Source organism: Ochotona princeps, chromosome 14 (assembly GCF_030435755.1).
Source record: "Ochotona princeps isolate mOchPri1 chromosome 14, mOchPri1.hap1, whole genome shotgun sequence".
In the NCBI taxonomy this organism is placed as follows: domain Eukaryota; kingdom Metazoa; phylum Chordata; class Mammalia; order Lagomorpha; family Ochotonidae; genus Ochotona; species Ochotona princeps.
The window spans coordinates 23,467,395-23,481,330 of record NC_080845.1 but is presented as its reverse complement, the minus strand read 5'-3'; the positions used below and the strand labels follow the sequence as shown (position 1 = coordinate 23,481,330).

Here is a 13,936-nt window from a genome sequence, read left to right as displayed (position 1 = left end):
GCTTATTTTTTGGGGTTTTATTTTCATGTTATAACTGTTAATTACATAAAAAATATGAAATCATTATGACATTTGCAACAAATTTAGAATACAAACCTTAATCAGTAAAGATCCTTTGAGGTTGATCCTAGTGATACTTATTGGGATTGTTCTTTAATTTACAATTCAAATTTAAAAAGTATGCCAGTAATTATTTCATGTATATATTCTCTAGGTATTTTCTCAGTAGGCTGTTTATCATTTCTTATCCAAGGTCTTATTCAGTGCTTTTGTTTTATTAAAAATTTACTGCATGTGGTATATACAAAAAATAAGAAATGTTCTTTGGAAGGCTTTCATAGCAGCTGTAAGTAAGGTGTACTGATCAGCTTTGTGTTAGTACAAAAAAGTAACTTGATAAAGATGAAAGGTCTATTTGTTTCACAATTTAGGAAGTTCAAGACTAGGATCAAGCAACCTCATTGATTTGGTCTCTGATGATAGCAGCTGATGGTGGCAAATGGTAGGAACATGTGTAGGAAGAAAAGGTTGTATCTTGAACTGGTTCTCCAGTCCTCTGCAAGGGCACACCTTAGTGACCTATGATTCCCTCTTTGGGCTCTTTCTCCTGAAAGTTCCATCACTTCCCCATTCACGCCACTCTGGGGACCAGGTTTTTAACACACTGGGGGCATTCAATAGCTACACTGTATTATTAGGTAAATTTTTATATTATAAGTAGATTTGTTCCTTAAAAAAAGGAAAAAATTCTCTAAGTATTATAGAATGCTGATTCTTCAGAATTTGATGTTATATAGATGTATGTGTATGCATGACACTTTGAAACCTGTCAGTTCCTGAGAGTATTAGGCTGCATTGCTAACTGGTTATGATATGAATCAACTTCTGAAGGGCAACTGACTGGAAACCACTTTTCACAGTTCAATACATAGGTAAAATTTTTTGAGATTTGTGTCTTCTTTTCTTTTGGACTACTTACGGGTATAACTTATGTTTTATTTGAAATTTTCTACTGAAAAGTATAAAAAGGATACAACCATTAAATTGCTTTCCAGATCTTAGTCTGTCAAGTTGCTATTAAATCAAAATCTAAGTTTTAAGGACACAGGCATAACGGAACTGTTTTAGAAGATATTCAGTAGGAGGGCACTTAGACAAATAAATAAAAAGATTGCATTGATAAAAAGGCTGCAACAAGAAAAAAAAAGGGGGAAGGGTCCTTTGAATGGAATCAATTGGACAATTTTATGTAAGGAAGCAGAAAAAGTTGTACACCTTTATCTACCTTGTAATGGAAGTTCATTTTTAATATACATGCCTTGAGTATATGTTCATTCTTCTAAAGCCAGAACACATAAAGAAGGGTAACTAGAAAGCCAGAGTGTGAGGATGAGGCTGGTCTGCTCCTGTGCGCCGTGGCTGGGGCGTATGTTGGAGTAGGTTCAAATCATACTGCAAATCATACTGCAAATTCACACCTACCTCTGATATCTCTGATTCTCCCGTGGTGAGGATGACCTATGACTGGTTGTCAGAGGTCTTCCAGTTTCAGCTACATGAAAATACACATGTGTACCTGCACTCCCACAAGTCACAGCATTTGGAGGGCCTTCACTACAAGTCAAAGCATAATGTTAAGGGTATGGGTTTATAGAGTGATGAGATCATCAACCGGTATCTCACTAAATCTGAAATGCAATGCTGAACCTAGGTCACCCAAAATCAACTATGCAGTGTGTTTATACTACGTTTAAGCATTCTTAGGTTTTACTTATTTTAGTCCCTCACAACCTTCATTTATTCCTTGTTTACTAATGTTTCAATCATGTGAAACAGCATTAATTCTTTTTTTTTAAAAAGATTTATTCAGTTTATTACAAAGTCAGATATACAGAGAGGAGGAGAGACAGAGAGGAAGATCTTCCGTCCGATGTTTCACTCCCCAAGTGAGCCGCAACGGGCCAGTGCGCGCCAATCCGAAGCCAGGAACCTGGAACCTCTTCCGGGTCTCCCACGCGGGTGCAGTGTCCCAAAGCTTTGGGCCGTCCTCAACTGCTTTCCCAGGCCACAAGCAGGGAGCTGGATGGGAAGTGGAGCTGCCGGGATCAGAACCGGTGCCCATATGGGATCCCAGGGCTTTCAAGGCGAGGACTTTAGTTGCTAGGCCACGCCGCCGGGCCCAACAGCATTAATTCTTAATGACACTACATTGACATCAATATTCTGGGCCAGGATTGTGCTGTGATGGGTTAAACCAGAATCCCAGTTGCTCTACTTCATTCCAGCTTCCTACTAATATGCCTAGAAAGGCAACAGAAGATGACCCAAGTTCTTGGGCCCTGCCACCCATGTGCAAAACCTGAATAGAGTTCTAATCTTACAACTTCATCTTGGATCAGTCCCTGGCTTTGTGGCCTTGTAGGTAATATAGGGCTCTGAAATCAACTAATTTATCTTAAGTGCATTATATCAGGTGGAATTTATTAGTGGAATACACCAAACACAACATTTCAATACCCTGACACTTAGTTTTCTTAAACAGAAAAATAATTCAAGCAGCAAATGGCTGGTACATTGAAGAGAGATTTGAAAAATGAACGACAGACAAGGGAATCTGGTGCTTTTCACTTGAAAGCCGAGTAGTTTATTTTTTAGTTAATACGTCCACATATTTTCTTTATTTGCTTACTATTTCTCTTCATATGACAAAGAGCAGATTTCGAATTATCAACTTGATAATGTAGTTAATCATCCTTTACTAATTTTATATCTTTAAATTTAGAGCTGTCCGAGTTGTATTTTTTTTTAATTTAACTGACAGAGATTGAGTTATGGGGTAAAAACTGTTGCTATTTTGCTCCAGTTCTTGCAAGCAGACTATCCACATGGGCAAGTGTTTATCTACAGCATAAAAATTACTTGAAAGGTTAAGTTCAGAGCAGACATTACTTAGCATTTTCTCCTAAGTAAAAATAAAGGTTTAAAATGTTGAGATTACAATCCATCTTTTCAAATCATCTTTGTTTTTTAAATAAAAATAAGATTTTTTTTAACATGGAAGAGTTACAGACTAGAGAAAGGAAGAAAGGGGAAACAGATCTTTCATCCTCTGGTTCACTTCCTCAAATGGCTATAGTGGTTGGAGTTGGGCTGGTTCAAAGCCAGGAGCCAGGAGTTTTTCCAGGTTTCCACGTGAGTGCAGGGTCCCAAGCACTTGGATCATCTTCCACTACTTCCCAGACCACAAGTAGGGAGCATTTAAAAAGCAGAAAAACACTTAAGATATTGTGTATGTTGTTGTCATTTAATTTGGAATCATTGATTGTATGGGTAAGTTCTTTGCTGCTGCTGCTGCTGCAAATCATAAGATACAAAGCACTTAGTTTTACTCTCTTAGTTAACAAATGTGCAAACTGAGAAGTGGAGTGACATGTGGCTCTCTTAGAATTTGAGCTTTTACAATTATCTAACAGGAAAAAGAAACTAAACAAACAGAGCCAAGAAAATTAATAGGTACCGGGCCCAGCGGCGTGGCCTAGCGGCTAAAGTCCTCGCCTTGAAAGCCCCGGGATCCCATATGGGCGCCGGTTCTAATCCCGGCAGCTCCACTTCCCATCCAGCTCCCTGCTTGTGGCCTGGGAAAGCAGTTGAGGACGGCCCAATGCATTGGGACACTGCACCCGCGTGGGAGACCTGGAGGAAGAGGTTCCAGGTTCCCGGCATCAGATCGGCGCACATCGGCCCGTTGCGGCTCACTTGGGGAGTGAATCATCGGACGGAAGATCTTCCTCTCTGTCTCTCCTCCTCTCTGTATATCTGACTTTGTAATAAAAAAAAAAAAAAAGAATAAATCTTTAAAAAAAAAAAAAATTAATAGGTACCAAAAACAGTAAAAGGACATCGGTATCCTCCAGGTGAATATATTTTGTTTTCAATGTTGAAGGCAAATGTTACACAGAGGTTATGTCAGAGGTAATAGTATAAATGCACAGAAAGCATAAAAATATAGGAAATCATGAAACAGTAAGGATATTTTTGGACTTACTTATTTTTATTTGAAAGACAGATATTGGCCTTGGTACAGTGGCTTAATTCTCACCTTGCAAGCTGTGGGTGCCAGTTTGTGTCCTGGCTGCTCCACTTCCCATCCAGATTCTTGCTTCAGGACTGAGAAAGCAGTGGAAGATGGCCCAAAGCCTTGGGACCCTGCACCCACATGGGAGACCTAGAAGAAGACACCTGGCTGCTGGGTTCAGATCGGCTCAGCTCCAGCTGTTAGGGCCATTAGGGGAGTGAACCAGTGGATGAAAGATCTTGCTCTCTGTCTCTCCTTCTCTCCATAAATCTGATCTGCCATTCCAATAAAAATAAAGAAGTGAAAGAGAGAGCGAAAGGAAGGGAGGGAGGAAGGGATGAGAAGGAAGGAAGGAAGGAAAAGAGGAAGAGGGGAAGGAAGGAAGATTTTACGGAGAAAGGAGAGACAAAGAAAGATTTTCCATTTGCTGATTCATTCCCCAAATGGCTTCGATGTTCAGAGCTGAGCTGATCTGAAACCAGATATCAGGAGTTAACTCCAGGTCTTCCTTGTGGGTACAGAGGCTCAAGGACTTGAGTCATCCTCCACTACTTTCACAGGCCATAAACCGGAAGCTGGACCAGAAGTGGAGCAACTGGGACATGAATCTGTGCCCCTATGGGAGGTTGGTGCTTGTAGGTGAAGGGTTTGCATTCTATGCCACTTTGCCAACCTACCAAGGATTTTGTTTTAAAGAGAACCTGGTTTCTTAGAAAACTCGGTAACTGAAAATATTAATTTGGCAATGACCACATCAGAAAAGACAGTTGTAGATTACAAAATCATTGTTAAATATTTCTGTCCAAAATCATCCTCCATTAACTTAGAAACCTATAGTTAATCCTTTTTGAATCTTGTAGTACTTCCAATGAAATCCATTTCCTCTAAAAGTATTCTGAAATGTAATAGCTTTTTATATGACTAAGGTAAAGGTAGATCTTTTAAAAAGTGTGTTATTTCTTCGTGATGTATAATAGAATAAATGACATTGCTAATTTTTATATCATTGGTGCTAATTTACTCACAGGAAAGTTCATAGGTAGTTCACTTATACTCCTTTTTGAAAAGGCACATTATAACTTTTTGAGGCGGGAAACAAAGATACTGTTTTGCTTCAGGTCCTACAAAGTTGCTTTGCTGAGATTAGACACCTTGGATTTGATGTCCAGTTAGGTAATCGCATCCACTGATTCCACCACAGTACAATGTTAGCTAAGAATGAGAACACATTTGTATCAATCCAGCCAAAGATGTTAATTATAGGTGTCATTGATATTCCTACTCACAATTCCAAAAATGTCAGCTTCATGTTAGTAATGGCTAAAGTTTAATGTCATGTACATGCAGGTGTGTATTCATGTGTGGACATACATACAGAATCTCTTAGAATCCAGCACACCACAACTGAAGGCATATTCATAGTCCTTTGCTTAAAATTCTCTCATTGGTTAGATGTCCTCCCAGAAACTGAAGTGGCACTGGGTCATAACTAGATTCATGTCATAGTTCACACATAGCTGTGTTCCTTTACAAGTGAATTAGTAAATAGTTGATTATTTTACTTTTTTTGAACATAAAATGATGAAGATATTTTTCACTTTTTTACATTATTTTTGTTTCCATTATGTATAATCCTTTCTTGAAAAATGTCATTAATATATTAGGTATAATTTTCCTCTGATATTATTATACCATAAGCATATCTGCGTAGTATTACAGCTGTGGTTTTAAGTAGCTGTATATTATGCAGCATGTTAATATCTTGGCATGACTTGTTTATAGAGCTGTAAAGCTCTATACGTAGATCCAAAACCCCTAACCATCTTTATCAGCCTGAGATTTTGTATGCTGTTCTGTTAGGGGAAACCTTCTGTTAACAATGACACAAATCAAGTAAAAACATTATGTTTTTAATTTTCCAGTTGCTTATGGCAAAAGTTCATTTTCAGTTAAATAAAGTGTATGTTTGTAAGCTTTCTCATCTGCCCCTGACTGGTGAACATGCAGGCTGAGGAGATTGTCTGGTTTTGCTTTGGTAGTTCTGTGTGTGTGTATGTGTGTGTATGTTTCTTTCCAGAAGAGGGGGGGGTAATGTCTTCTGTTGGAACATGCACTCCACCCTCTTTGATAAGGCGTGTGGTAAGGTTTGCATCACTACCCATGACAGTCATCTTCATAGCATTAAGCACACAGCTGTTAGCTACCATAATGATGTGTGGAGGGTGGAGTGTACTGCAGCCATATTCACCTTCATTTGTGTGTTGGATGTGGCATTTATATTAAGTAGGAGTAATTTTTTTTCTGATTTTTTTTCTTGTGTCACCAGTGCACCTATTCCATTGTTCCATCGCTGTGCTCCTGTGAACATTTCCTGCTATGCCAAGTTTGCAGAGGCCCTGATCACCTTTGTCAGTGACAATAGTGTCTTACACAGGCTGATTAGTGGAGTAATGACCAGCAAAGAAATTATATTGGGACTTTGCTTGTTATCACTAGGTAATTGTTTTTCTCATTCTTAGCTATTGCATAGTACTGCAGTAGAAGACTGTTCTCTTTTAACCAAAGTATGAATACAACTGGGGATACTTGTAAAGTGTTTAATTTCCCTTAGCCAAAATAATTGTTTCAGATTATATATAGTTAAAAATAAGTAACATAAAGTGTATATATACATATACATATATATATGAAATGAAATTTATTTCCCTTCTTTTCTCTTTGTTGGAGAAAATTTGGTGTTTTCCCAAACTGTGGTTGCTAAATCTGTGACTACTTTTAATATGGAGACTTCTTCTAATGAATTAACATCCCCTTTGTTATTAGTTATGATTCCATAAGTTATGTGTTTACTTATTAAAGAAGCCACATATTCTCTTATTTATTCCCATTTCAGAACATATATTTCTGATAGATTATTTTTGAAGTATGTAATTTTCTTTTCATTGTTACAGTTCATGCTATCACTATATTGCTGGAAAATTTTGGAAATCTCCACTTGTTAGCCCCTGAATTTTCTAGTCAGTGAATAGATAATCTAATAAATACAATTTTATTTTCAAGTTGTAAACCCTGTAGCTCTGTACTTGTATATGGCACATCAGAATTTGTGGGGCTTCTTAGTTGGGAGAAATAAACTATGATGGGAACCAAGCAACTATTTATTAAATAAATAAGATGAATAATTATGGCTATTAACAGCAGTACACTCATTGAAAAAGAAACTTGCTGCATTTCCATCTTTCCTGTCATTAGAGAGTATTTTCTTTTTGCTTAGGTAGTACTTGACTCAATTGAAATAATGCTGTCCATATGAAAATCTAATTCTGTGATATTTGAAAGGCTCCCATCTGTTTTTGGTTCCTGTACATTTATTGCAAAAGTGAGTACCTTAATAATGTTACCTAAATACAGATCCCAACCATTTATTTGGCTTTGCAATTGGCCAAAAGAAATTTGACTAGTAGTCTGGCTTTTTATAAGAATAATTTGGTTTCTCAGGTAATTGAATGCTTTAGCCAAAAAATTTATATGATTATAATGTGGCAATCTTATTGAGAGTCCATTTTTTATCAAAGTAATTCTCATTTCGGACTTAAAAATGTAAGACAAATCCAAAAGATATTAATTCAGTTGTTTTTGGAATGGGCCTATAGGTAATAAAGATTTATAAGTAATGGTTTCAGAAATGTTTTTCCCATGCAAGGGGAAATCCTCCCTCTATTTTGAGATTTACGCTGAGGATTTTAGCACATTGGATTTTTACTTTGCTTCATTTTGGGAAACTGCTTCTCAGTCGGGACCCTTGACTCAATCTGAGAAATTAGGTCAGAGGAATTTGGCCTCAGTGGGCTTCTAAAGACAAACCATCCTTTAATGTCTTGAGAAACAACAGAAGAACACAAAATGTCTTGTAGTGTTTCTCGAGCAGTAGGCCCTGAAATGCATATCACTCAAGGGAGTATAGCTCCTAATTTAACTGAGCTCTGTCTACATGTGTTAATTTTTCTTGTCACCAACATGACATGTCATATTCTACACTTTGTGTGCTGGTACGTGTGTTCACATGTCTGATGCCTTACCTGTTGTGAATCCATAATAGTCTTGTGCTGTCTTTGAGTCACCCTGTGCATTTGCATGTATGCTTTTCCGTAGTTTATAAACCCGTGTAGCGAAGCGCCTTTGATTTGGAGTGATGTTATTAATGTTGGTACAAGTAGCTAAGTCAAAATGGCAGAAACAACCAGTTTCGTTTCTTAGCTAAAATGTGGTCATGAACTAGTCAGTAGCAACAAATTATTTTGTTGGGGAGAAGCACCAATTAAAAGAATTCATATATTCCTATGTTTTCAAGTAATTCCATATTTTAGAGTAATACTCACATTCTCTTTATCTTTCCTACAGTTCTCTCCATGATTTTGATGGTGATAATCAGGTATATATCAAGAGTACTTGTATGGATCTTAACTATTCTGGTCATACTGGGTTCCCTTGGTAAGCTATTTCTTTTTCTTTTTTCATGATGCCTAACTAAATTATGGTAGAATATAAAAATAAAAGAAAAAGTAAAATTTCATTTTTATTTTTATATGCTCCATCTTTTCTTCAAGGTGATTTTTATTTTTGCCTTATAATTTTTCTAATCATATTTATCTGCCTCTCCTCACGTCACCATTGGTTAGCATTTTAAGTCTGGACCTTAGTTTTATACAGCTAGAAAGATAAATGTTTATTTGTATTGTTTAGTTTTTAAAGCTGAATGTCTTTTAGTAGTAAAATCTGCTCACATTTCATCCTGTTTTATTTGGTCTTACTACTGTCATTTGCTTTGTTCTCCTGATATTTATGTTTTTTTTTCCTATCTTTGTATTATGAGCTATTTTTTATTATTTTATTTAACTACCTTCACGCCTGCCTGGATGACATATGTTATATTTTTACTTATACAGTTGTCAACCAATGTATTTTGAGAAAATATTGTTTGAAATAGGATTCTATGATTATTAAAGGCTGAAATAAAATAGTAAATGTTGAGCTTTACTCTAATTACTTATCTTCAACTTATTCTCATCCATCTCCCTTCTATTTGTTTCCACTGTTTAGTGCTTGTTAATCAGATTATTATTAAATATTATTGAACATTGTTAAATATTATTAAAATATTTTTCTTGTGCTGTGTGTTTTTTGAAAATGTGCTTATTTGTGCCTTGAAAAATTGCACAGATGTACTACCAGTAAGTTTACATTATCCTGGACTAGTTTTACTAGAAACTACTAGTCCTTTCACCATAAAACTTTCGTCTTCAATTCCTAATTTCAGCTCAGCCTTATATTGGCTAGAATGTGAATTCAGATAATTTATTTATAAAAAATGTAGGGGTTCTATATTTGCTTAAGCCTTATCTATTGCTTTTGTCTTCACATGCTGGCATCTTCTGAAGATTTTAATTTTTTGGCTGTTCCTCATTTTCATTTAGGAACAGCCCTTCTTTATGGTTCATGAAGCAATATTTATAACTATATCAAATGCTATGACATTCATACAACTTTTATTCTGTTTTTCTCTATATGTGTGTGTGTGTGTGTGTGTATATATATATATATATATAAGTATATATATATAAATTAACACAAAAATATGCCTTTTTAGATCTAGATTATTTCACCTAGAATAATGAATTCTGTTTGCGTCCCTTTTGTAGCAAGTGTCAGGATTTCATTCTTTGTTGTGGCTGAGTAATATTATATCATGTATATTTACATTTTCTTTATCCAGTCTCTTAAGTTAACTTCCATATCACTGGTTTAGCTTTTCTGTTATTGGTGCTATATTCAGTATCTATGGTAGGGAGATAAATTTTACTATTTCAATTTCATTTTATCTGTAATTCTTCCTGTTCTCAATCATCTTTCCTTTCATTTCTGATTATAGCCTTAGTGTCTTAATTCCTTGTGCAGAGGGATAGTTTGATAGTAAACCTAGGTTCGAATCGCAGCTTTGGCTATAATGTTTGTGATGTTTGACATGATCTTAATTTATGCTAAATTTTTCTTTTATTATTTGTAGAGTTTATAATAAATTAGGTCACATTTGTAAAGGACTTAGCATACTTGTAGTAAAAGTTTAAATGATGTCTGTTGTGTATATTGTGAGCAGTGTCCTCATTGATTTCATTGTTATTATCTGATTATATTTTCTTGAACTTGATTCTATGGTGACTTTTTGTGACTGTTCGTAGAGAAAACATTTTCTTCTGTTTGGACCATTTTAAATGTCTTTCAGACATTTTTCTTATACTCAAGATTTCAAAAGGGATTCATTTCCTTTACTCTAAAATGTTTTTTGTAGACTCCCAGTTGCTTTAATGTGTTTGTTTAGCTTCAACAGAGTCATGATTGGTCTTTACCAATGGAGGATGGTATATTCTTTCGACCCCATTTGCTTTTTACTTGAATGCGGGTAGAGGTCAGATTGGTGGGCATAAGTCATAACCTAGTTTGTTTTTAATCTCCTATTTCTTTATCTTATCCACCTGAATAAGCACAACTTTACTTTGAAGGAAATCTTGAAATTCATTCAAGAGTTCTAATAAGGCTTCTCGTGTGCTCTGCTCCCCTCTGCACACATCTCACTTTCCCCTTGGTTCACCACTCTAGCTACAGTGTCCTTTTCTCATCTGGGTGTGGTCCCACCTCAGGATTTTAAGGCTCTGAAACACTGTCCTTCACTTCTTCCGTAGGCCAGTCTATCTCTGTCTTTGGTTCTCTTGTCTTAGGTATCCTCTAATAGGAAGGCCTTCTTTACTCAGCTTCTATAAAATTATGGTGCTCTCCCAGCCCAAATACTCTATCCATCTTATGAAAATATTTTTCCTTATATGAATGTGTTCACTTGTTCCTTTATTACAATTTTTGATTCTCCATTACTATACTCCATGAATAGTGAGATTGGAGACTTAGTTTTGTTTATTATTTATTCGCATCTGGAATGATAAATGGTATAGGCATTCATAATATTTGTCCAGTGGACCAAGTCCAGTGTAAAAATCAGCCCTCTTATACAGAAGGAGATTTGTGTCTCTCTTCATTGTGGTTCTCTGAATCTCTGGACCAACATTGGAGATAAAATGTGCATCCTAGCACGACCACTATCCAAGAATTTCTGTCATTATTTCCACATTAACTTGTCTTTTGCTACTTTGATATTCATTTATGCATTGCATTCATCACCTGCATGATACTATTGTCCAGGTGAGGCACTGGAGTTACCAGTCTCTCAGCATTATCAGTTTCTAGTGGCTCAGGTTCAGCTTTGTAATCAATAATCATTACATTTTTTTAATAGAGGCTTGTTTGCTACATGGAAGGTTTGAAAGTGCTTACTTTGGAAGGTGATAATGGAGAATTTTGGTCTTCTATGCTGACAAAAATTCATAAGTGTGCACTTCTTAGCCAAATGTACTGTTGCTGCATTAGTCTTACCATAGTATGTAGGCAAAGTCTAGGATTGAGGAATAATGGTACATATTTGTATGTTGCCCATATTGCAAAACAATTGATTTTTGTCTCCAGGTGGCACAGGTGTCCTGTGGTGGCTGTACGCAAAGCAAAGAATGTCTCCGAAGGAAACAGTCATTCCTGAGCAGCTGCAGATTGCTGAAGACAATCTTCGGGCACTCCTCGTCTATGCCATTTCAGCCACGGTGTTCACAGTAAGTACAGCCTTGAGTTACCTTTCAGTTTTGCGTTTCTAATGATGGAGCAGACACTATCCCCTCTAGTTTTTGCATTCTTTTTTTTTTAAGTTATTTTTTTAAAGATTTATTTATTTTTATTACAAAGTCAGATATACAGAGAGGAGAGACAGAGAGGAAGATCTTCCGTCCGTTGATTCACTCTGGTGCTGCGCCAACCCGAAGCCGGCAACCTGGAATCTCTTCCGGGTCTCCCACGCGGGTGCAGGGTCCCAAATCATTGGGCCGTCCTGCTTTCCCAGGCCACAAGCAGGGAGCTGGATGGGAAGTGGAGCTGCCGGGATTAGAACTGGCGCCCATATAGGATCCCAGGGCATTCAAGGAGAGGACTTTAGCTGCTAGGCCACAGCGCCGGGCCCTAGTTTTTGCATTCTTAACCCTGCTCTTCATTAAGTAAAGTCAGCGTATAAAACACTAAAATGTCTTCTGAAAGCAACCGTAATGATGAGAGTAGTTGATGCAGCCTCTTGTTCTAACCTGTCTGCTTTTCTATGAGAACATTTTCACCTAGAATAATTAATGTTATTATTTGCTAATAAAAACATGTTTCTTATTGTCGTAAGATACTTTTAGGAAACAATTTTCTTAACAGTGAAAAAATATATTAAATATATCATTTCATCGTGCTTATTCACTGATTTTTTTTCATTTTTTCTTTGAAACTTTTAATAATGTGCAATATCTTTAATCCATCAGTAAGATTCACTTCTCAGTTTCTACGTGCAGTACCAAACTTCTTATTGAACATCAAAAGCCAAAAAACAAACCATAAAATTACTGATGCCAAAAGATATTGGTCATTTATTATTCTAAAAATATTACTCATGCTGTAAGTACAACTTGCTAGGTTTTTGAGCATAGGGAGTGGGGATCAGGAGGAGACAGAGGGTAATTACCATGGGTGCCCCGTCTCCCTCACACCAAGATTCTGTCCCGTAAGAAAGGTGAGATGCCAGTGCATGTCTGCTGAGCCTCTGTAGTGATGTGATGCCTTCTCTTCCCCCCATTTCTAGAGCGATAAGCATGCGTCTATTGAGATACTCTTGTCCTGCCCTACAAATAACATGTTTTGATTCTTAATGCACACACAGTAAAGGAAAAAGTTAAAATAACTCTAAGATGTGTTAATAAGTTGAGAATTCTTTTATATTCAGCTTTAAAGATGCTTGTTAACCATTATATACACATGAAAATTGCAAGAACATAAGGGAAATATGAGCTATTAAAATATTTGGGGGATTCAGAGAATGATATTTCCAGGTTTAGGGATGAAGAATTATGTTGAAAATTTCTGTCAGTTTCTGGTTTTACTCTTTGGATCAGTAACTGGAATCTCCTCCATGTTTTCCACACAGGTTATCTTGTTCCTGATAATGTTGGTTATGCGCAAACGTGTGGCTCTCACCATTGCCTTGTTCCACGTGGCTGGCAAGGTCTTCATTCACTTGCCCTTGCTGGTCTTCCAACCCTTTTGGACTTTCTTTGCTCTTGTCTTGTTTTGGGTGTACTGGATCATGACACTTCTTTTTCTTGGCACTGCTGGTAAGATGTGTTCTTATTTCTCTTACTAATAAATCTGACTTGCATTCAAATATTTTAAAGTATCAGATATAAGCATTCAAAGTGTAGGTGAAGGTCAAATACCCATCAGACCTTACAGCAGTAAAGTGTCTTCCCACTCACTCCCTTCTCATGACTTGTAAAGCCTTCTAGCAGTATCGATATAAAGGAAGGACTGGAAATTGCATCCCAGTGTTGAGATGATCATGAATTTGAAGTGAGTGCTTGTATTAACTCAGACATTGGATTCATTTTAGGATGAAGTAATGAATTCAGTGTCAGTCTGGAGTTGCCTCATAACCTAGTTTAGCCAAGGGTCAAATTACTCCCTTGTGATTTTCTAATTTGCAAATGACCTGACTCTCCTAGAGATGAGACAGTTCACAGTTACATTCTCATATTGTCCTGTAGCCCTACTCAGTATTAAAAGGTAAGCTTGGATGGAATTAACCATGCAGAGAAGTTAAGGATGCTAAATTTGTGTGTAACTTCTGTCCATTTAAGCACACAGTTACTGATTGCATGTAATACTGATTTCTGTACTTTGATA

General features: G+C 36.6%; 1 protein-coding gene across 4 annotated transcripts in view; it reads left to right on the top strand.

Annotated features, from left to right (window-relative positions):
- The window catches only part of SLC44A1 (solute carrier family 44 member 1), a 177,274-nt gene that overhangs the window by 96,885 nt on the left and 66,453 nt on the right, over positions 1 to 13,936 (top strand). For all 4 annotated transcript variants that reach the window (XM_036496710.2, XM_004580933.3, XM_058672964.1 and 1 more), the window contains exons 6-9: positions 6,402 to 6,571; positions 8,477 to 8,566; positions 11,645 to 11,784; positions 13,182 to 13,368. In XM_036496710.2, coding sequence (XP_036352603.2) covers positions 6,402 to 6,571; positions 8,477 to 8,566; positions 11,645 to 11,784; positions 13,182 to 13,368 — 587 coding nt within the window. The remainder of the gene's footprint in view (positions 1 to 6,401; positions 6,572 to 8,476; positions 8,567 to 11,644; positions 11,785 to 13,181; positions 13,369 to 13,936) is intronic.